A 20,733-nucleotide genomic window follows, 5' to 3' on the forward strand; every position below is an offset into this window, starting at 1 on the left:
GGAGCAGCGCCGCCTGCAGCGATGCCCCGGCAGCCCGCGGCACCGCGCCCAGCTGACGAAGCTTCGAGGGTCTGCCCGAGGGCCGTGCCCGCCCGCATTGCTCATCGCGCCCGAGACTCGTCCACCAGGAACACGCTGATCAGGCTGCAAGAATTTTCTGCTGCCGTTCGAGAACGCCGCACCCACCGCGCCCGTGCCCGTGGTTCGCAAATTCAGGGCCCGCGCCGCCGAACTTTGGGCGTGAGGCTGCAAAAAATCCAACCCGCCGCCGCCTCATGCACTCCTCGCCCGAGCAAGCTGAAACGCACGCTGCCAGCTGATATGAGCGCGGCCCGCAGCGCCGTCGCTGTGGTGGAAATTGTCCACCCAAAAAGCAATCCCCGCGGCGCCCCGCCATTGGCCCGCTCATCTACTTTGCTCCCTTGCTGCGCCTTTGATATGAACTATACGGAGCCTGATCAGGCCTCCGAGCCTACTAAGAAATTCACACGTGTCGGCGGCACGGAAGATGCGGCGCAAATGCTGCATCTCCGCCTCGTGCGCTCTACCAATTCCGGCCGTGCAGGGACGAAGCACTGCCAAAGCTACTCTGGGCCCGGGTTGAAGCAAAAGAGCGACGCCAGGCGTTTGGATTTCATCTTATTGCATATTACTCGGGGCCTGACGTCAAGACAGCGCCCTCTATCTGGCCTCGTTATCGTATTGTAGTGCAGACGCAGTACAACGACAAGTCTTTACACCTACTACCGTCGGGTACGACGTTGCTGCATTCCGAGCTCGTAACAAGGCAGTGCAGGTTTACTTTATCGTTGACACAATGGCTGTGACGGCTCCACCCCAGCAGTAAAGCGAACTCATACGCAGAATGTAGGTGAGAGTTTGCACTTCACCTTGGCGGTTGCGGAGGCGATGGCCCAGAGATCTTGCAACCCGCTGCGATGGTGAAGCCGCAGTTCAGGGTCCAGGGTCCAATCATCCAATTCCTCAACTCTTCCCTTACACTCTTCATACTCTACCCTGCAACCACACGTCCGTCCTACGCTACGACCCCAGCTTGCGTTGGCCCACCAGGGCGGTGCGTCCTCATCATGTAGGTTCTCAGCTTCCGGGCGGTAGACCAGCTAGCTCACCTATCCCCAAACAGGGAGGAATACTGCGATGACTGCGGCAGATGGTTCCGCAATATCCGGGCGCATTACATTCACTCTTCGAACCATATCTATTGCGAGCGTTGCAACCGCCATTTCACCTCAATTAGCGCCCGTCAAGCACACTGGGACAACTCAAGCGCTCACAACCGATGCAGCGTCTGCGGCTTCGATGGTTACGACTGGGACGAGCTAGAGGAGCACTTTTACGAAACTGACTGCTACTCCTATGTCTGCTACGGCTGCCATGCCTGGTTCCGCACCTCCGACGCATACTACGAGCACGCAGCCGCCGTTGTCGCCTGTAGCAAGTGTGCCAAGCACTGCCACACTCAGGCAAAACTCAAGCAGCACATGGCTGCTGAGCACCAAGAAGCTACAGTCGAATGCTGGGGTTGCAGCCGCATGCTTGTTCGAGTAGCGGACATGATCAGCCACCTTGAGTCCGGAAGTTGCCCTTCCGGCTGCAGCCTCGAGGATATCAGCTACAAACTCATGGCCAAGTCTACCAGTCTACGCCAGTTCGTCCACCCACGCTACCATCAAGACTTCCGTAACGGTGTGGACATTGCCAAAGTCCACAGCCAAGCGATCCCTTTTGTATGCGAGGGCTGTTATGTCGGCTTTCGTCTGTTCAGCGGTCTCTGTCAGCACTTGGAGAGTGGCGGAACCAGCTGTGACCGGCGCATTTCTGACGTCTCGCTCAACCCGCTACAGAGAGAGTTCGAGAGCAAATTCCAGAAGCAGATGTCTCTTGAGACGTCTTCCTCCTAGCAAGCTCTTGCTCCAACATTTGAGGTAACAAAACTCATGAATGGTGAAGGTACAAAAGGTAGTCGATGCGGGCATGGGACGTATGAAATACCCGGTAGAGCCAGTCTGCCAGTCAGGCAATCCCAATTAACAAATAGTTCTGGATAATGCATCTGCATTTATTGACTTCTCTGCTCTTCCTCCGCTAACCACAATCTGAGCACTGTGATGTTCCCTCCCCACAGCGTTTACCCTTTTTGGAAGGCTCTAACATCTTTGACGTCACGTAAAGCACGCTTCACGTGGACTTTTAAAGTGACGGGACGGGTGATCTGCTGAAAAGTAGTGACTAGTAAAAATACAAAATAAAAATTAAGTTTGAAAGTATAAAAGGATCATCGGGTCGATGGCCTGGCCGCTTTTCTGCCCAAACCGGAGACATGTGTGTAATCGATGGCCTATACAGCCGTCGTTGTTACAGATGTCACTAGAGACAAAGAAGAGGGAGAAGAGACAATATCTGTCATAACTCGTTCACGCCTCCCGTCATGCTCATTATTCTCCGCTTCCCTTTTTCCCCCTACTAGGAATGCTTTCGTGATTGAACGTGAAGGGTATCTTAATCGTGAACCATCCCCCTGTCATGTAAATAAGAAGAATCAGAAAATATGTACACCCAATGCCCTCCACTAAAACAGCAATAAGAGCCATTCGCCTTCTCTCTACAGGAAGCAAACGGCGTAGACGGCGAGCGTGATGAAGGCCCACCAGCCACCAAACTTGGCCAGAGCAGGGGGTGCGGCGGAGTCGGAGCCACCGGAGGCGGTGGTGCCGTTGGGCAGGACTCCGTTGATGACGAGCGTGTCGGAACCGTTGACGCGGGCGACGGTGACGAGACTCTTGTTGAGAGCGTCGTAGCTGCCGTTGCCGACCAAGCTGTCGTAGTAGGCCGTGTCGTTGTTGTCATCGCATCCGCAGACGGTGTACTGCTGGCAGTAGCACTCAACCGGTAGCGTCGTGTTCGTTCCGTTGTTGTTGGGGTCCGAGGTGTTGCGAAAGACGTACGGGTGCGTGTAGTGGTACCCGTACGCGCCATACGCGCTCGCGGCCAGCCATGCGGCGGGAAGGAAGGCTAATGCGGCGACGGGGAAGAGGAACGGGTTGATGCCGCGGGGCGAGGCGCGTCCTGCGGTGTAGGGGACGGAGGAGCCGCCGCCATAGTAAGCACCGCCACCATAGGCGGGGCGGACACCGGAGCCTGAGGAGGTGCGGCCGCCTGCATTGGACGAGGACGAGCTGGAAGACGAGCCGCTGCTGCTGCGACCTGCGTGTGCTGTCAGTCGCGCGGCTGCTTGGCAGGGGGCCAGAAAAAAAACTTACCGCCACTGCCCGAGGACGAGCTGCTACTGCTGCTGCTGCTGCCACCGCCGCGACCACCGCCGCCCTTCCGCTTTTCGAGCGCCTTGGAGTCGAATAGAGAGGCGTGGATGGTGGAGATGTCATCAGCGGCGCGCACAGCCAGGGCAGTCACGTCGCGCGGGATCGACAGCGCCGACACGGCGGAGGCGCCGGCATAAAAGGCCACAATTGCTTCGAGAAACTTCATGCTTGGGGACCCTTGTTGCGCGTGCGATAAGGCTGAGAGGAAGGCTGCTGGTTATTATACCGGCACTGGTTTGGGCAGGAAAACGGTGGTGTCACTGAGACACGTCACAGTGCAGGAGTGGACCGGGATATATCTGACAACGGTCAAACAGGCTATGCGAAGGAGTTGCAGCAGAAGGCGAGACCCAAGCGTGAGTGGCCGCAGCAGCGGCCCGTGATATCATCAAAGCCACTTCCTACGCTAACCCGCGATCGGAATACTTCCGGGCACGTGCCCGCTGCGCCCGTGGCTGTGGGGACGCTGTGGGGGCGCCAACTCTATTCGCATCTCTCTTCTCCACCGCTGAGGTGCGGTGAGCCTTGCTGCCTGGTGCGCTGGTCCCTTGCAGCCTGCCAGGAACGTGGTCCACTTTGCATGCGCTGAGGCCGTCTGGATGTCGAGCCCAATCACGGCCCACCAGCTGCTGCATCCTTCGCTGCGTCTTGCCCGAAATAGCAGCTGCAATCACCTCTTTCATCAGCGGCTGGAAATCGAACTGACTCGCGTTGAGAGCCGCGAGAAATGAAGCACTGCATTAAACTCTTAGCTTTGGCACCGCCAACATAGGCGTACCGTACGAAGTGCCTGACCAACGCAGGGGCAAACTCTACAGAAAAATGCCGTGATCGGCGACTTTGCCACGACCGCAGCCATCCTGTCAGCGCCGTCCCACAGCCTCCATTTTAGAGTGTCGTGTGCCGAGCATGCTCTGGTCGCTCACCGGTTCTTCTTCTCTCGCCACCGCTGCCTCAAGGAAATCCACCCGACCTCCATTCACCCGCAAAGAATGCTATTTGATCCCTACGTGCGTAGATGAAGATAAAGGCTTCGAGACATTGAATCCATATCTTCGAAAGCGAAAGTCATGATTCCAGGAGAAAATCTTGCGACCCCCCGTTCTTTTGTCACCTGCTGTGCCAATACAGTCATCAATTGCTGGCGAGAGAGATTTGAGATAACTGCACCCGTGGCTGCAACTGATTTGTCTTACACCCTGCGTTGCGCTCTTGCATCGTCTCGCTTAGACAAGACTGCGTGTGATAACCCTGCGCAAGCGTCACAGCTCACCTGCCGTTTGATTGCTGACACAAAAGCAAAAAACATAAGCAACGTGCCAGAAGCCTGCCGACAGCCGCGACAAATGTCAAACTACTTTCCTTCCATCCTTCCGCCAGCCACCTCCACTACTACCCGCCGCTCCTTTCCGCATTATCATCCACACACATTTCCTAATTCCCTATGTTATATGTGACAGTGACGAATTTGGATGTGTATGCATGCTCTATCCTTACCATCACGCCCCTCACCAGTCCATCCCGCCTGAACTATCAATCAGAACGAATCAGAACGGCTGCATTTGAAGATCATTCACAGATCATCCAACACGATGGCGCAAGCTTCTTTCTTCCCCCCTTTTGGCGGCAGATTTCCCTCTCTGTCTCAAATGCGCGATTATGCATGTCGGGCCTCTATCATTTCTTTTTCGCGCAGGGCCCTTACAGAGGGGTGTTGCAGCCGAAAGCTAGCTGAATTGGTTTTTCGCTCATGCCATGGGCAGTTGAAGCTATCGTCCGGACACAAATGTCGAATTAACAATTATACATTCACGTCCGGACGATAGCTTCAAATACCCATATATGTCTTATTTCTCGTAGATATTGTGAAGAATCGTCTGTTCTCGGGGGGTTGCATCTCTATAATTTCCCACACGCGTAGATAACAGACACACTGGGTAGATAGGATAGTATTGCCTAAAGTATCTTCAAGGGATGGATGTGAAGGACGCTGCATGCACTCCACGGAGCGTGGAGCGAGCCCTTTTACGCAGTTAACCTGGGAGTATGCCTCGTCTTTGCTCAAGCCCAAAACTCCAGAACGAACAAAGTACTCGCTTCAAAGGACGTTGCGACGGCAAATGTGCGAACAATGGCGAAACTCGAAAAGCAATTCATAAATCGTCTCATCTTGAAAGCCGACCTTTCAATCCGCAGCAAAAAGGACCGAACAAAATCCTCATTCACCCCGTCCCCCAATATGGACTGCCGGGTCTTCCGAAAAACGGACCGTAGAGCTGCGCCGTGGTATTTGTGGAGACCGCGGACTTTGGTCATTAGCATCACTAACGCTATTGTCGTTGCCCTTGGCCTGGCCGTGAAAGCTCAAGCGCTTGTTCTGTGTCTCATCAACGAATAAGTGACCGAAGCGCTCGATGAACCTGGACGACAAGGCGCTGCGCCCGCCATGCAGTCAATCGCCGGTGTATCGCTTTTTGGGCGGCGCGAGGGAGTTTGCGCGCTCGCGCGCGGCCAGCGAGATCTTGCTCTCCTTGTTCTTGAGAGACTCTGCCTCCTGCTTGGCCTCTTCCTCGTGCACCGCATCCTGACCCGGGTTGGCCATTTCGTACTCCAGCATCTTGATAAAGCGGTAGAATAGCACGGCCATGATGGCTCCTAGTGCCGGTCCGAGCCCTAAAGAAGACGATTAGCTACCGCAACAATGTGCAAGGTAGGCAGGTGGACTTACAGTAGATCCAATGCTCGGGATCCCACTGGCCGTTCACGACGCAAGGTCCGAAGCTCCGGGCGGGATTCAACGAGCCTCCGGTGTAGTAGACCCCGACGAGTTCGCCGATGAACAGGGCGAGGCCGATACCGACGGGCGCGATGAAGGTAGCCTTGTGTTTCTCCTTTGCAAGCATGAATATGGTAAAGACGAGCTCTCCCGTCAGGAATGCCTCAATAAAGAGGCCTCGTGCGGTCGAAGTGCCGTCTGAGAGTGTGGTTCGTACTGGAAATGTCAGCAAATCCCAGGACCTTTCGATAATCTGGCATCAAGTACGAACCATTAAACTCTGTCGGGAAAAGAACGGACACGATATATGAGGCGAATATACTGGCTACAAGCTGAGAACAGACGAGAAGGAGACCGCGGGGGATATTCATCGCCTTGACAATGACCATAGCAAAAGTGACCTGTTTGCGCCACGATCAGCATGTTAATAAGTGAAGAGAGCGTTATAACTTACGGCAGGATTAAAAAGCCCTCCGCTAATACGAAAGAAGATCCAGACGTTCACCATGAGTGAAAAGGCGAACACAAGTGCAATGTATTGCAGAGTGGCAACGTCAAAGCCAGTGGATTCGCCAGTGGTAGAGTTCTGTACGTTATTCTGAGATCCAATATTTGCAACGGCCGTCCCTGAGAAGGCGAAGAAGAGGAACATAAAGGTGCCAACGAACTCGCCAAGTGCCGCAACAAAGTCTTGGGGATGGTCAGCAGGGCAGCCGGGGAATGTTTTCGAATGGAACTCTTACGGTTCTTGGCATTGCTATGCATCCTGTTCGTGCGTTAATAACTCTGAAGCCTTTGTCAGGAAGGGCCAATGAAATATATAATTACCACCAGATCAGAGGCAGGCGCATGACCTTGTCAACGTCCGAAGGCGGCCCACGGACACCACCGCCGCCAGGGCTAGTAGGATAGTCATAGCTATTTTCAGAGTTTTGGCGTGGGATACGAGGGTTGGGAGGCGAGGAGGAGTCGTGGGGCCTCTCAGAGTAGGCAGCGTTGCGGTAGGTCAAAGTACCGGCACCAGGATACTCCCTCATGGATCGGGCACTAGCGGTACCGTTCCGGCGGAGAGGAAGTTCTTCATCGTACTCGTAGTATGGGATGCGCTCGGGGCCATTGTAGTCAGGGTAGTAGAACTCGTCTCTAAGCCGGCGCTTGCTGGGGGTGCTCCTCCAAGCATGCTCACTGGCACGAGGATCCGACAGAGGACCCCAACGCTGAACAGCATTACGTGGACCAGTGAAAGAATTCTGGTGAGAGAGGATTTCCGAGGGTGACTGGACTTCGGGGACAATGGCATGGGCGCCCGAGGAAGGTAGTTGTTCAGGAGGAGGGGACTTCATCGGCGCCATATCCGGGAGCTCACTTGAAGGGCGCTTGACGATGCGCCCATCGGGAGTCTTTTCACCATAATAGCTCGGAAGAGGGGCCTGGGGATCTTGAGACATGATAATAAAGATTAGAGTACTTGGGTGGAAGTGGTCTCACTCCATCAGTGTGCAGGAAGAAATCGTTGAGTGGAGGGGGTCTTAGGTCATTTTAAACTGGAGCAGCACTTCAAACAAATTCCTAATTTGAGCAGATCTACGTGATGAAGCATTCCCCCACCCTGACCGTCCGCTTATTCCGAATCCTCGTCTAAACGCGTCGTCGCCCCTCCTTGGGACGGCGACATGCCGCCTCCGATCATACGAGGGCGGCGGCTTCGTTACGATCGCGACCAAAAGAGACGGGATCTTCAACGGCTGGAGCAGATGAATACCGCTTTTGGGAGACAGCAAAAAGGGGTGTGCCGTCCAACTGCAAGCCGCCTTCCAGGGTTCTCCGGGGAAGCATAGACTGATGATGCTGATCTTCGCAGGGCCCTGTAGCGCGGATTACGCGAGGCTGGTATGCACGGTTGAAACTCACCACTGCAGCCGCGTCACATCCTTGTCAGAGCATCCCGTCCGGCAGCCGTTACTGGCCCGCACGGAACTTGGCGCCACACGTGATCTGGACAAGACAGGCACATCCATGGACTGCATTTTCAGCAGCATGGACGGAGCTCGGCGGAACACGAGAGACAAGAAACGGTCGTCTCGGGATAGCGACACTGGATCGGATGACGTGCGTAGATCTTGCGGGAGCCGAGGACATCGCTGCAGATAGATGGCAATGACCTCATCCAGCACCGCCTCCGAAAAGGGTCTGCTTGCAGTTTTCCCCCATGAGCTGTAAGGCCCAGTCTCGGCGTCCTTGAACAAAGTCTGCTTGACCCCACCCGACGTAATTACACCGATGACTGCAGCGGCCCTCGTCCCTGCAGACGTCGTGCTTGCAACATCTTCAACAAGCTGCGAGTCACGGCAGCGTGCGTGTGACGAAAATGCGGTGCCGCTTCCCCCATCATGTATCGACCTTTCGCTTTTCTCCGCCCCCAGTCAAGCGGCTGTACATCCAGCTAAGCCATCCTTCCTTTGGCTGACACTCTTCCTCAAGCATCTGTACCATGTCCTCAACTACAAGCACCTGCTTCTCGAACTCCGTAACGCCATCTTCGACGTCTTCTACTTTTCCACGCAGAGCATTGACTTCGTATTCGAGTTTTGCTCCCAGCGTCTCAATGTCTTTGATGGCGTCGTGCAGTGCCGCGCGCTCCTGTGCAATCATTTCCTTTGATTCCTCTTGAAGCGACTTGTATTCGTCGAGTCGCGGATAATAGATCTCCTCAAGCTCTTGCTGGTCACGTTCTGCCATGACATTCAATTCTTGCACGTGGTTGATGGTGCCCTCCACCCACGCGTTGACCACATTACCCAATCGCGCAAGGCGCTCCCCGTTGAGCCGCGCCTCTTCAGCGGCAAGCTGCTCGCACGCTAGCTGCTTCGTTGGATCGGTATTTCCCGGTTCATCCTCGTCTAGGTCATGTGTGACACTTTGCCACCGGAACAAGCTCTCTTCGGCGATGCTGAGAGACAGCCGACGGGGCCAGCGTTCCTCGGGTCGGCTCTCGTAAGTGCGACGAGTAATCAGATGGGAAAAGCTGTTGGTCCGGCGCAAGAGCGGTCCCGGCTCAAACTGCGCGTTAGCTGCAAACAGCTCATCCAAGTCAATTCCGCGGTAGATGGACCCCGCGATCGAATCTTCGGCGGTTTCCGTCCGTGATATTGTCGTGCCCTCGTTTGCCAGGAGAGCCCCCAGTTCCGGCTGTTCGTCACCGGCAGGCAGACTATCTCGACTATTAAACGCCTTGGATTGCGAGTCCAGAGGCGTCTCTGACAAAACCTTTGTGAATTTCGCCTGCGATTGCTTCGAGCGATCTGTCACCGTGTCTTCAGCTGCGCTCGACATGTCCATCGATTCTCGTGGGCTCGGCTCAGGCGGGTAATTCGCGCGATCCTCCGTAGTGCTTGCCTGACGCAAGAGGCTCTCGCTTCTGTTGTTACTGGGGACAACAACAGGGTCATTCTCAACTTTCGAGTGTTTATGTTGATGACTCCGCAGCCCAACCACGTCCTTGAGTCGTCCTCCGATTCCGCTACGAGCATCGCCAAGCTTTCCCGTGGCTCTTTTGATCCGTGACTCTTTATCGTCGGGGGACGACTTATCAACAGAAGCTCCTGTCTCCCTTTTCCGGATGCCAGGGGCCTCCGCGGTGGATTCTCTCCGTCGAATCATGGTAGGCCCCTGGTCATCCTCATCCTTCGGTTTAGTGTCCTCATCAGGAAGTCTGCTGAACATATTACCGTGGTGCTTCCTTGGTTTCCCATACCACAGCCACTTTGACCGCTCGCCGTGGACCAGTTGGACAAATCGCTCGATGTCAACGGTCTCCACCTCTGCAATTCCCGCCTTGTCTCTTCCGCCCACAATATCCATGACCATTTCTCCACCCTTGCCACTAAGTTCCGCAACGGTAGACTTTACAGCCTTCGGGACTGTCCAGCCTTCACCACTCGCAGTCTTGGCAGTCGCGCGATGCAGTAATCCTAGAGTCTTGCGATCTAATCGACGTGTTTTCGGGAGACGTTGCGACTTCTGGAAATAAGCAATGCCTCGCTTCGTGTTTTCGACGTCAAAGACATCTTTGGCGATGGGCGCTCCGTATGCATTAAGACGATTACGCGCTCCGATCAGGGTGCCGAGCAGAGCAGCCACGGTAGTGGGGCCCAGGATGCCGTCGTGAGGCTCTATGCTGTAATATTCGTTTCCAATCTCAACCCACCAGTCGTTCACAGCCCTCTCGGTAACGTCGCACAGCAAGCCGTCGGCGTATTCGGGTTCCAGCTTGCCAAACAGAACCAACGCGACCTGACACAACTTCACAAGTTCGATAACAGCTCCAGCAAGCGGGATCTTTTCACTCGTGCGATAAAGCTGGTGAAACTTGGCTTCAGTAGCGCCACTTGGTGGAGCAAGCGTGATGCCAACGCGGCCAGAGCACCCCAACCTCTTCAGATTCTCGTTTACGAAAAAGGACTCGCGGTGTTTGCGGACATCGCCACCAGGGACAGGTATAACGGTCAATGACGAGGGGAATACGCTCAGGTTCGTGATCATGAGAGTGCCAAGAGGCGTGTCTCGAGGGCGTGCATGGTATTGGCTGAGGGCCTTGAAGTATATCCGGAGACGCAGTGACCAGGATTTTTCATCGGTAGGGACGCTGAGGACTCCTGCAACGACTTTATGGGCAGAATCGCCAGTGAAAGTGGTGATGACGAACGTGGGGTGTGTGCGGGCGCAGGCCCACTGCTCGACGATGTAGCATTCGTAGCCTTCGAGAACGCGACGGCGGTCGAGAACGACGGTCGAGGGGTCTTCTTCCAGGTATCTGGGCAGACGGTTAGCGCAGGCCTGGCTCAGGCCTACACGACTTGCCTGAAGGCGACGCTGTCGGTCAGCACGAAGCGCTGGTGGCCGGCCTGAACGGGGCCCCTTTGCAGCTGCTCGCTAGGTTCGGGGGCGTCGCGGCGGGCTTCTGGAGACTCGACATCTCTCGCAGGAGCTCCGCTCTGGAACAGCGCAGGTCCGCCGTCGCGAGAGTCGGGCTCCGGTTGGTTGCGCGGCATGGTGGGCACCTCGGGGGAGGTCGAGGTTCGGGCGAGCTCGAGCTCGGCAGGACTAGGAGTGAGCACGGTGGCACTGGATGCGCGCTCCAACGGGCGTCTCCATGTTGACACGGCCAGTGCGGGCGGCTTGCGAGCATGCGGGTGCGCCGTTGGGCGTGTCGTGGTGCGGCGCGCGCGCTCCCCGCAACGTCACAGCCCCGGTCACAAGCTCTCGCCATTCCCCTTCAAGCGCCGCTCAACACCATGTCCCGATGAACATGGCCACGGCCCATGTGACTCCATCGCTTGCCGCTAACCACGTCGCATTAGAGCAGCCCCAGCTGCTCCTTCACGCCACATCTCCCGCCGCCCCGCTTCGTCCCTGATCCGCGCCGCCGCCAGCTACCGCGCCGCCATGGACACGCTCAAGACCGAGCACGAGAAGCTCCAGAAGAAGGGCAACCTCAGCAAAAGCATCAATGACGTCCAGAAGACTATCGATCTGCTCATCAAAGCCCGCGCCCAGGTCGCTGAGGGTGCGTCACTCCACCTCCGCCTTTGCACTGCCCAACTAACGCCGCCGCAGACCCGGCGTCGGCGCAGATGACGCTTGCGAAGGCGCAGGCCCCCGTCAAACAGTCGTTCGAGAAGGTCAACGAAGATCTCAAGGAGGTCCACCAGGCGCTCGGCAAGTACGGGAAGGCTCTCGATAAGGTACGCCGCCGCAACAGCCCTCACCCCGAGAAGGTCTAACCCGCATACCAGAAATTCAAGGACAAGCCTCTTCCGGACGCCGGAAACGATGCCCTGTCCGCCCATCCTAACCTCGTCAACCGCGCCATTGCCATGCATCTCCTCCGCGAAGGCCAGTTCGGCGTGGCTTCGACCTTCATCGACGAGTCGAAGGCCCGTCCTCCGAACCCTTCTTTGACAGCAAACAACCCCCACTCCTACACAACTGAACAATGGGAAAAGGCATTCACAGGTGGTCAGATGGATAGTGGTGCATTGCAGCAGCAGTTTGCCGAGATGTACCACATTCTGCACGAGCTGAAGCAGCAGCAGAACCTCCAGCCGGCAATCGCATGGAGCAGACAACACAGCGCGCAGCTGGAGGCGCGCGGAAGCAACTTGGAGTTTGAGCTTTGCAGGTTGCAGTACGTTTGCCTATTCATGGGCCACGAACTGGACGGTTCCATCTCCGAGCCTGACCAAGGTCCGCTGCGTGCGTGGGCCTACGCCAGGAGCGAGTTTGGCGCCTTCCAGTCTCGGTACTCCAAAGAGATCCAGCAGCTTATCGGAGCCATGGCGTTCTGGCAGAACATGAGCGACTCACCCTACAAGCGGACTTTCTACAACGAGCATGCCTTCGAGGAGGTTGCCAACTCCTTCACGCGGGAATTCTGCTCGCTCCTCGGCCTCTCAGCCGACTCACCACTGTACATCGCCGCCACTGCTGGCGCTATCGCACTTCCGACTCTGCTAAAGCTGCAGAGCATCATGCGCGAGAAAAAGACGGAATGGACGTCCCAGAACGAGCTTCCGGTAAGTCATCTGCGTCGATCACATGCAATGCGGAATGTTGTGTAGCCTGACATGACCAGGTCGAAATCCCCCTGCCACCCTCGTACTACTTCCATTCTATTTTCGTGTGTCCAGTGTCCAAGGAACAAACGACGGACCAGAACCCTCCGATGATGATGCCCTGCGGTCACGTCATCGCCAAGGAGTCTCTCGACAGGATCAGCAAAGGTGCAAGGTTCAAATGTCCGTACTGCCCGGGCGAGAGCCACCCGAGAGATGCGAAGAAGGTGTTCTTGTAGGCTGCATCACGAGACGCTGTCGTGCGACTCTAAATGCATCGGCGTAGTGGTGCGATGAGAAGTTGCATACGATTCAACGGCGTTTACGTTCAAGACACCTTGGGAATTTGGGATAAGGTTTTCAAGAACAGGCACTCAAGCAACGGCGTCTGGTAGGTTCTTTCATTTCCATCACGATCCAGAGTTATACAGTAATTCAAAGAGCAAATTCTTGCCGGCTTCCCTTTCGTTTCCCTTTCTGCTTGCTCTCTATCCATTCCTCCCATACAGCAATGAACGTTATGGCCAGCGTCAGCGGCGGTAAATGCCCTGGGACAAGGCCTTGAAACACTTTCTTGGATGTGCTGTCTTCAGACAGGCGGGGCAGTGGAGCAACGAGTCCTCCAGAAGATCTGCTCTCTTTCTCTCTCTCCAAATGGTCGCCTTGCAATTACCAAAATTGGTAACAAAACTGGAGATATTGACTCGCGCAGGAGTAATTCAGCTCCATGGCATGTGGGGAGGAATGCGAGTCCAGTCCAGCCCCTACATATGTACTACCACCAACTGACCCGCCGGGCCTTTTCTTGACCGGCAACATCCCAGCTTCCGGGTAGAGCCGCGACCCCGCCATTCCAAAATTCTGGGCATACGTCCGTGACGTCGCCGCTCTGCCCGTTTCTCACTTCCTAGCCTCCGAGATCTGACCGGGGATCCTTGGATGAAATGAAACGTCAAAGGAAAAGGAAGACAAATTCTTGAGCGGGTACAATCAGTAGAATCACCGATCTGGGCGTCCAGGCCCTTGTTCCTTGCCCATCGAAAATTTTCGAACCTTGCGTGGTGGTGGCGGCGAGCGGTCGGAGCGACACCGTTGATTAGGTAGAGTGGCTCTCGGCTCTTGACGTTTCGTCGTCTACACGATAGCCATAGGTGACTCAGATGCCGGGTCGGCCACCGCCTCATCAAATGCACCACTGGATCTAGCCTGCCGCACTGCCGCAAGGCAGCAGCCGCTTTCGTCAGCAATGCATGAGCACCAGGCAGCAGTTGCTGCCTAGATGGCCCCTCCCAAATATATAAACTCGCCGCAACTGCACCCATCCGCCACTTTCTTTCTTCCTCACAAAACTTACCGGTTGGGGTGCTTCGGTTGTGATCAGGTAGACGACCCACCTGCCCGGCAGTCCTGCATTGCACGGCGCGGTGACGATTGTCCGGGTATGAAATGCTTCGTGAAAGCATTTTCTCCATGGCCTAATTTTTGATCAAAACAGGCGGGCTGATGCTTGCCTTGGCGTGGCATTCTGGCCGTGTCAATTCTCTTTTCGTTAACACTACCCGCCTTGCGTGGGAGGTTGAGGAAGAGAAAAGGGAAGCCATGGGGAAGGATGGCTTCGCCATTTGGTGAGGCAGAGTGAAGGCTTGACAGAGGATTCAATGGAATCATGAATCGGCTCTAATTTTATCACTCATCCAAATTTGGAAACAAGATTGCTAACAAGTTTGAGAGAACATTGCTCGTACAACATCACGGCAGATTCTTCTGGATTACTCCGAGAAAACATAATTGTGGATGGAAGCAGATATTGAAATATGCGGAGTTTGTTCCGTGATGTAAATCTCACAGCTTAATGCTGATATTATGTGCGTCCAGAGCCAGCGCTACGCCGCTGAGAATGCTCATGTACACCACTAGCACAGCCATCGACTGCATCTGGGTGACTTCCAACGTTGGGATGGTCAAGTTCACCAATCCAGTCAGCAAATTAGCGAGCAAGAAGATGGCCAAGCCATTCCTGTTAAACGCATGCAGGACTCTGCTCGTTGCCTCCTTAGCCCTCTTGCTCTCTTCCTTTTGCGTTTTAGCAGAGTAGATGCCAGGGAAGAAGAGCGTCTCGATAGCGCAAAATAGGGCCAATTGGCCGCAGTTGAAGGCTGAAACCCAGAGGAAGTAGGGAAGATTGGCGAGCCGGCGAGAGACACGTAGGTTAAGGCCATAGTAGGTCGTGGATAAGATGTACATGGAGCTCCAGACAACGGCCCAAAAGAGGAGACGGCCAAAGGCGGAGTGCCTGAGAATGCCGTAAAGTTGCTTCGTCTGAGGAAGTGAGGCGAGGGAAATGCGGAAGGGATTGAAGCTCACGCGGCTAAGTTCGCCACGGAGTTCATTGAAAGATCCTTGTGCGAGCTTCAAGCAGTTCTTGCGCAGGTTAGACCCGCGCCGAGAAGTACGGCCCCGAGCGCTGTCGGTATCGGCGGCGGGGATCTCATCCGCGCTCGTGTCTCTGGGTAAGATGTACATTCCAGTGGCGCGACCGGCAAGGAAGATGGCAAGGTATCCGAAAAAGGAGAAGATACCCTCGCGGTTCTGGTTGAAAAGGTTGGTCCGCGGAGCCGACACTATGAAAGCGGTAAGGTCCGTGAAATCCAGTGCGCCCTCGTACGTAACACCAAGAATGATTGATAACGCCGCGAAAGAAGGAAGCAATGCAAATGCGGACTCAAAGAGGGCCAAAAACGGAGGCAAGAAGCCCAGAGTAAAGAAGAAATTCCAATGCACACCGTACTCGGTCACATGCTCGGCGTAGTCAAGACCTTTGACGCTCCACAAGCGGACCAGCCCGAGAACCAGGAGGGGTAGGGAGTGCTTGGTCGAAGCATAAAGGCGCGTAGTCAATGGTAAGGATTTACCGCTGGCTTGCTGCTTTAGGATTGCGCGAGCGGACACGGCGCCGCCGGAGAAGACGAATGAGCCAACCCCTAGATCCATCAAAGAGGTGCCCCAGTTCTCCACCTTGGCAAAGCGGCGGGGAAAGACCTTGAAGTCAACAGCCAGGATTGCGGCGCATGTTACGATCATCATTGCACCTCTCCATGCCGTGACAAACGGCTTCTGGGGAAGCGGGTCCTTTGTAGGCGCGGAGTCTCTCGATGGCGAAGGAATGCGAGGATGGCTGTGCGTGTTCGGAGGAGCAGATGTGAAGGCGGCGAATGCGGCATGGGAAATAAGAAGAGCATTGAGCAGGAGAGGCGACCATGAATATAGCGTGGTCGCAAGAAGGATGGCAATGCAGTTGAGGAGGATGTCGGTGGCGCAAGCGGCAGCGGTGTACGGGGTGAAGAAGTTTTGGCGCGCTTGCAGGACAGACCAGAGAAGGAGCGCTGACTACAGAGGGCATTAGCTTGGAAGTTGAGAGGCACTGGAGCTGGCGCACCGGCGCGACGAGGGTCACAAGGTTGATTTCGGAAACGGTGCCTCCAAGAAGGTTGGAGACGAAGGCCTCCTTCGCAGCCTTGTCGTGGACCATTTTGTGGGGGCAGTAAAGGAGCAGACTGCTTTACATGACTTGAGACAGACGAGTCGGCGCAATGGGCGGAAGACTGAGGGCGTTCAAGCTGGCCTCTTCGGCGAGCGCTGATCAGCTGGGCGCGCGTCCGCGCGATCCCCGCCGACCGACGCGACCGCACCGGAAGACATTCGCCGACGATCCGACGGACGTCGCGCCTTCCAATCCCTTGCCTCTGCTGCACCTTCTCATCTCTTCGAGACAAGCCCGTCATCCGCCTCGCTCTAATGGCCTCTCAAGCCCACAGCAAGCGGCCTATCACAGCCGCCGGCCGCGCTGGCAGACGCCTCCAACAGCGCGAACGAAAACGCGCATGGCCCTAGACCATGTTTGTACGACCAACATGGCGCCCATCTATATGCAATTGTGCTGCAGGAACCCGTCACATAGATTGTCGAGCATGCGCCGTGTGTCAGAGCGCCGTAAGGCCGATGGCTGCTCCCAGGCAACCCCTCCTAGCTACCAATTTAAGAAAGAAAATAAAAGACATGGCTGCGCCTTGCAAGCTGACGCCCCCGTTTGGTTTCCGCGGCGCTTCTTTTCGTGAAATGTTGTACTTAACCGCACCGCTCCAGCCCGACAGTCCGGTTCCTGGAACTTTCTGTTTTCTGCAAGGCTGAAGCTCTTCCAACATACCACATACGTTGGCTGTATGTTTGCAGAAAACCATGGCAGTGCAGCACAAGAGCTTGGGCGGGCGAGGTGCGTCCACGGACCAGCTCTGGGAACTGCTCGAGGACAAGACTGCTGCTGCCGGTGGGGTGATCTGCATTTCGTCACTGCCGTTAGACTTGCGGACCCTCGACCCTTCCCTCGGTCTCCCCGCGATCGTACCGCCGTCCCGTCACCCGTCTTCCATCTCGCGGCCTCACTCGTTGATTTCACTCTCTTCATACTACACACAAGACGCTCCTTTGCCTGTTGACCAGCATTACTTCTCACAATTTACTCTGCCTGAGGCGGCCGCCGCCATCATGCCAGGCCCGCTGAGGGAGCGCGATCCCAACGCGTACGCGTCGAGACGCTCATCCATTCAGTTCCTCGACAATTTCCGACCCAAGTCGTATCTCTCTCACCAGCGTCTCCCGGAGAATGACCTTGTCTCCACCGACGAGTCCGAGGAGAACACGGCCCCGCACTTTATGACCAGTACTACTGCTTCCGCTTCACGCAGCGTCACCCCGCCGGCCCAAGCGCCCACTCACCCCAAGCCCCGCCGCACCCCAACGCCTCACTCGCTCCTTACCTTGGCCGCCTTCGGCTCCAGGCAACCAGGCACCGAGCACGTGGGTGAGGTTGCCACCTCAGTGAAAGACACCAACGATACCCTCACTACTTCTTCGGAGCGCTCGTCACAGGTAAGCCCAAGATCTTGATCCATTGACGCATCTTGCTCAACATGTCCTCCGCCTAGGTCGCTTGCTCCGATACTGCAGTCGAGAAACCACTGCCGAGTCGTCCCGTCGCTCATGTTGTGAGCACCAGTCCTTACAGCGAGGGACGCACGCTCATCGACGCATCGGAAAGGCCTCTTCGCCGTTCGCCCGGCACGCCCGACGAAGAGGATTGGCCAACTCTGTCCCCTGCTCAGTCCGAGACATCAGAAATCCTTCGGATTTCCTTTCAATCCCCCGCACCGACTCGCACACCCATGGATTCTGCACCCAACCGTACGCCTGCTTCGCCTGGCAAGCAGCGGCCAACAATTAAGATGGTTGCCCACAAGAGCAGCGAGAATATCTTACCATGCAGTAACCAGACAGAGAAGATCTCAGCGCCTCCCTCTCTGAGATCCTTCAACCCAGGACCGGTGCCTTCTACTGGTCGGCCGGCCTCACCACCCAACTCAAAGAGCAACTCGGACAGCCACACTACTACTTCCTCTCTTCCTCAGCCAAAGCCCAGGCTCGTAGACATCCCTTCACCCAAATCCAGGCAAGGACGCAGGCCCCCCATCACCAACAGCGGCGCTATTCCTCGTCCGCGCGGCGTCGCTCGCCCCAGTGGTGCTGTACAAGCCAGCAACACACGCCAAAAACTTCACCAGCCACACTCGGATCACCCTCGCGGATATCCTCGCATGGAAATTCCAAAGTCAACCTCCCCTGAGCTTCGCTCAGGTACCAGCAGCACGGGACCCTCTCGATCTCCCGTCGGCCACCAGGAGAATGCGCAGCGCAAGAAAAGTGCGATACCTGTCCCTTCCCGAACCACGTCTCCGCAATTGATCCCCGCCGGTCCTGCTGTCTTCACTCTGAAGGCCAAAGTATCCACGCCTTCGTCCTTGGGTGGCAAGTCATTGTCCACGATTGAGAGCGCCGACACTGGTAGGATCGAACAGGACATAGAAACCAGTACCGTCATGAGACCTGGTCCGCAGCGTCGACCTACTCTCAGCAAGACTTTCAGAGAGTTTAAGCATCTCAGTGCTGATACTGATGCTGACCCCACGACTATATCTGCGCAGACTGACACCACGGTGTCACGGCCTTCGAGCCGGACGGAGAGCTTACTTTGGGTGGAGACGGAGGACAGTGAGGGAATTCGTACGAAGCGTCTTTCCTCTGGTGGATCTGGTGGATTGATGTCAGACTGTGGACCCACGCTGACTATCTCCCCAGATGCCGACGAACTGATCATGGGACGCAAGTCAACGCCATCGCCTCCTGTTCATCCAGTCAGTGTCGCGTCTGCTAGGTCATCGGGCCACAAGTCTCGCGACCTGCACCGCAGGGCCGTCACTAATGAGCACCGTAAGGCCTCTGGTCAAGGCGATGTGAGCGGCGGGATGCGTGCTAAATTAAAGAACGCAGCTCCCGTGAAGACACCTCGTCGTCAGGACAGCGCAGATTCAATCCAGGCTGAGGATTTCACGGTCAGACCTGCAATCCAGCAGGAACACTGCAGTTCTGATTCTCTTCCGCGCCTCTACACTCGCCACAACTGTGCAAGCCAAGGTGCGGAGAGCATCCCAGATGACAAAGAGAGGCTTGCTGCAGTGTCCCAAACTCTGGCTATGCTCGAGGGCGGCCACAGGAACGGCGCCGAAAATCCCCAGTTCAAGCAAGATGCTGCACTCGCTAGGGCCTATATGAATAAAGCTCAGAAGTCACCCAGCAGCGCATGTTCGAGCGACGTCTTTGCGAGCAGTCAGGCTCATCGCAGCAGTGGCGGCTTGGTTCGTTCCGACTCTGGTCATAGCACCGCTAGCAGCAAGCGTACTACCAACCTCTCTCGGGGCGCGATGAACATGAAGCGCTCATCGTCAGTTGTTTCTATAGCCTCGTCGCGTCCACCGGTCCCAGCCAAAGACTATAGGTCTGCCTCAAAGGTTCCGCCCAAAAACCCCTCAATCGAGAAGCGCAGTTCTGTCGGGCAGGTTGGTACGACTAGCTTACGGAGCCCTTACGGTCTTGCAAATGGTTACAGCGCAACTCCATCAAACATTCCTCAACCATCCAATGGATGTGGCTCATCTGCACGTCTTAGCTCGAGACAGGCCATGACAGATACATCGCGGTCCGTTTCTGGGGAGAAGCGATCCATGTCCAAGGCTAAGCTTACCATGTCTGGTTTCCGCGGTTTCTTCCACAAGAGAAATGATAACAAATTCTTGAACAAGGCGGGAGATAAGAAGAAGCGCTCCAACACGAAGGTCACATCGACTGGGAGCCCAATGCCAGAGTTGGGAAAACGGTCTGGACACCGAGTCACAAAGACATCTTCTTGTCGACGCAGCCCTGGCCGCGCAGGAACTCTGACCAAGGCTTGCCACAAGCACCCTGCTGAGTTCGTAGCTGCGTCGCCACCACCCGAGACAACGCAGAATTCCGATATCACCCAGACTACTGCCTTGGCCATGCACATCACGACAATGGCCCGAGAACAAGAGGATGACTCGAAGAAGCATCAGTTGCTCTCTGTTGCAACTGCTATGCTTGGTGCCATCGACAGTGCAAAGCACGCAAAGATCGCGGCTGAACAAGCTGCACAGGCTGCTCGCGAGGCGAGTATGCACCAAGAGATGACCCGGCAGAGCCTCATCGCTATCAACAAGATCCTCACCAACTCGCCCGGAATCATGGGCACCCTTTCACGTTCCCGTACCAGCCTACGCCAGAGGAGTTCACGCCCCTCCACAGTAATGACTTCTAGCCATGGGGATGCTCGCTAGAGTTCCGCTGTGAGGGCTTACTATGACTTCCTGGTGTTATTTCAACTGGGTCCTCTCGATGATTACGAGTCCGATGTTCTAAACTAAAAAAAAAAAAAACATTCTGGTTGTGGCGCCACCTGGGTAACTCGTACGCCCAAATACTGTCAAGACCCAAAGCCACAAACTTCCTTCGGCGACTCTCGGCAGCTGCATCCACTCTTTAATTCATACACAGCGAAGAAACCGTGTTTCTGTTTGGTAACTCTCCTTCCCTTGAG

The 20,733-nt window shown here is 55.8% G+C and overlaps 7 protein-coding genes across 7 annotated transcripts; 3 read left to right on the forward strand and 4 right to left on the reverse strand.

The window, feature by feature from the left end:
* Nucleotides 1-938: 938 nt before the first annotated feature.
* Nucleotides 939-1,922, forward strand: LTHEOB_7541 (Zinc finger c2h2-type protein; the record flags this gene model as incomplete). The annotated part of the gene is made up of 2 exons (XM_035516919.1): nucleotides 939-1,090; nucleotides 1,307-1,922. The coding sequence occupies 2 exons, from the start codon at nucleotides 939-941 to the stop codon at nucleotides 1,920-1,922; spliced, it is 768 nt and encodes a 255-aa protein (XP_035371050.1).
* A 701-nt stretch (nucleotides 1,923-2,623) lies between these two features.
* Nucleotides 2,624-3,507, reverse strand: LTHEOB_7542 (Conserved glycine-rich protein; the record flags this gene model as incomplete). The annotated part of the gene is made up of 2 exons (XM_035516920.1): nucleotides 2,624-3,225; nucleotides 3,282-3,507. 2 exons carry the CDS (start codon nucleotides 3,505-3,507, stop codon nucleotides 2,624-2,626), a joined length of 828 nt encoding a protein of 275 aa, XP_035371051.1.
* A 2,286-nt stretch (nucleotides 3,508-5,793) lies between these two features.
* Nucleotides 5,794-7,565, reverse strand: LTHEOB_7543 (Mip family channel protein; the record flags this gene model as incomplete). Its single annotated transcript, XM_035516921.1, has 6 exons — nucleotides 5,794-6,014; nucleotides 6,070-6,333; nucleotides 6,389-6,518; nucleotides 6,572-6,807; nucleotides 6,861-6,883; nucleotides 6,946-7,565. 6 exons carry the CDS (start codon nucleotides 7,563-7,565, stop codon nucleotides 5,794-5,796), a joined length of 1,494 nt encoding a protein of 497 aa, XP_035371052.1.
* Nucleotides 7,566-8,505: 940 nt separating this feature from the next.
* LTHEOB_7544 (Sin3 complex subunit) lies at nucleotides 8,506-11,168 on the reverse strand (the record flags this gene model as incomplete). The annotated part of the gene is made up of 2 exons (XM_035516922.1): nucleotides 8,506-10,930; nucleotides 10,969-11,168. 2 exons carry the CDS (start codon nucleotides 11,166-11,168, stop codon nucleotides 8,506-8,508), a joined length of 2,625 nt encoding a protein of 874 aa, XP_035371053.1.
* A 394-nt stretch (nucleotides 11,169-11,562) lies between these two features.
* LTHEOB_7545 (Rmnd5a protein) lies at nucleotides 11,563-12,970 on the forward strand (the record flags this gene model as incomplete). Its single annotated transcript, XM_035516923.1, has 4 exons — nucleotides 11,563-11,683; nucleotides 11,734-11,861; nucleotides 11,913-12,692; nucleotides 12,752-12,970. The coding sequence occupies 4 exons, from the start codon at nucleotides 11,563-11,565 to the stop codon at nucleotides 12,968-12,970; spliced, it is 1,248 nt and encodes a 415-aa protein (XP_035371054.1).
* A 1,603-nt stretch (nucleotides 12,971-14,573) lies between these two features.
* On the reverse strand, nucleotides 14,574-16,260 carry LTHEOB_7546 (GPI-anchored wall transfer protein 1 protein; the record flags this gene model as incomplete). Its single annotated transcript, XM_035516924.1, has 2 exons — nucleotides 14,574-16,118; nucleotides 16,168-16,260. The coding sequence occupies 2 exons, from the start codon at nucleotides 16,258-16,260 to the stop codon at nucleotides 14,574-14,576; spliced, it is 1,638 nt and encodes a 545-aa protein (XP_035371055.1).
* Nucleotides 16,261-16,967: 707 nt separating this feature from the next.
* LTHEOB_7547 (Proteophosphoglycan 5) lies at nucleotides 16,968-20,473 on the forward strand (the record flags this gene model as incomplete). The annotated part of the gene is made up of 6 exons (XM_035516925.1): nucleotides 16,968-17,657; nucleotides 17,714-17,969; nucleotides 18,059-18,208; nucleotides 18,265-18,419; nucleotides 18,476-18,845; nucleotides 18,921-20,473. The coding sequence occupies 6 exons, from the start codon at nucleotides 16,968-16,970 to the stop codon at nucleotides 20,471-20,473; spliced, it is 3,174 nt and encodes a 1,057-aa protein (XP_035371056.1).
* Between the last annotated feature and the right edge of the window lie 260 nt (nucleotides 20,474-20,733).

The sequence above is a fragment of the Lasiodiplodia theobromae genome, assembly GCF_012971845.1.
Source record: "Lasiodiplodia theobromae strain AM2As chromosome Unknown scaffold_23, whole genome shotgun sequence".
In the NCBI taxonomy this organism is placed as follows: Eukaryota; Fungi; Ascomycota; class Dothideomycetes; order Botryosphaeriales; family Botryosphaeriaceae; genus Lasiodiplodia; species Lasiodiplodia theobromae.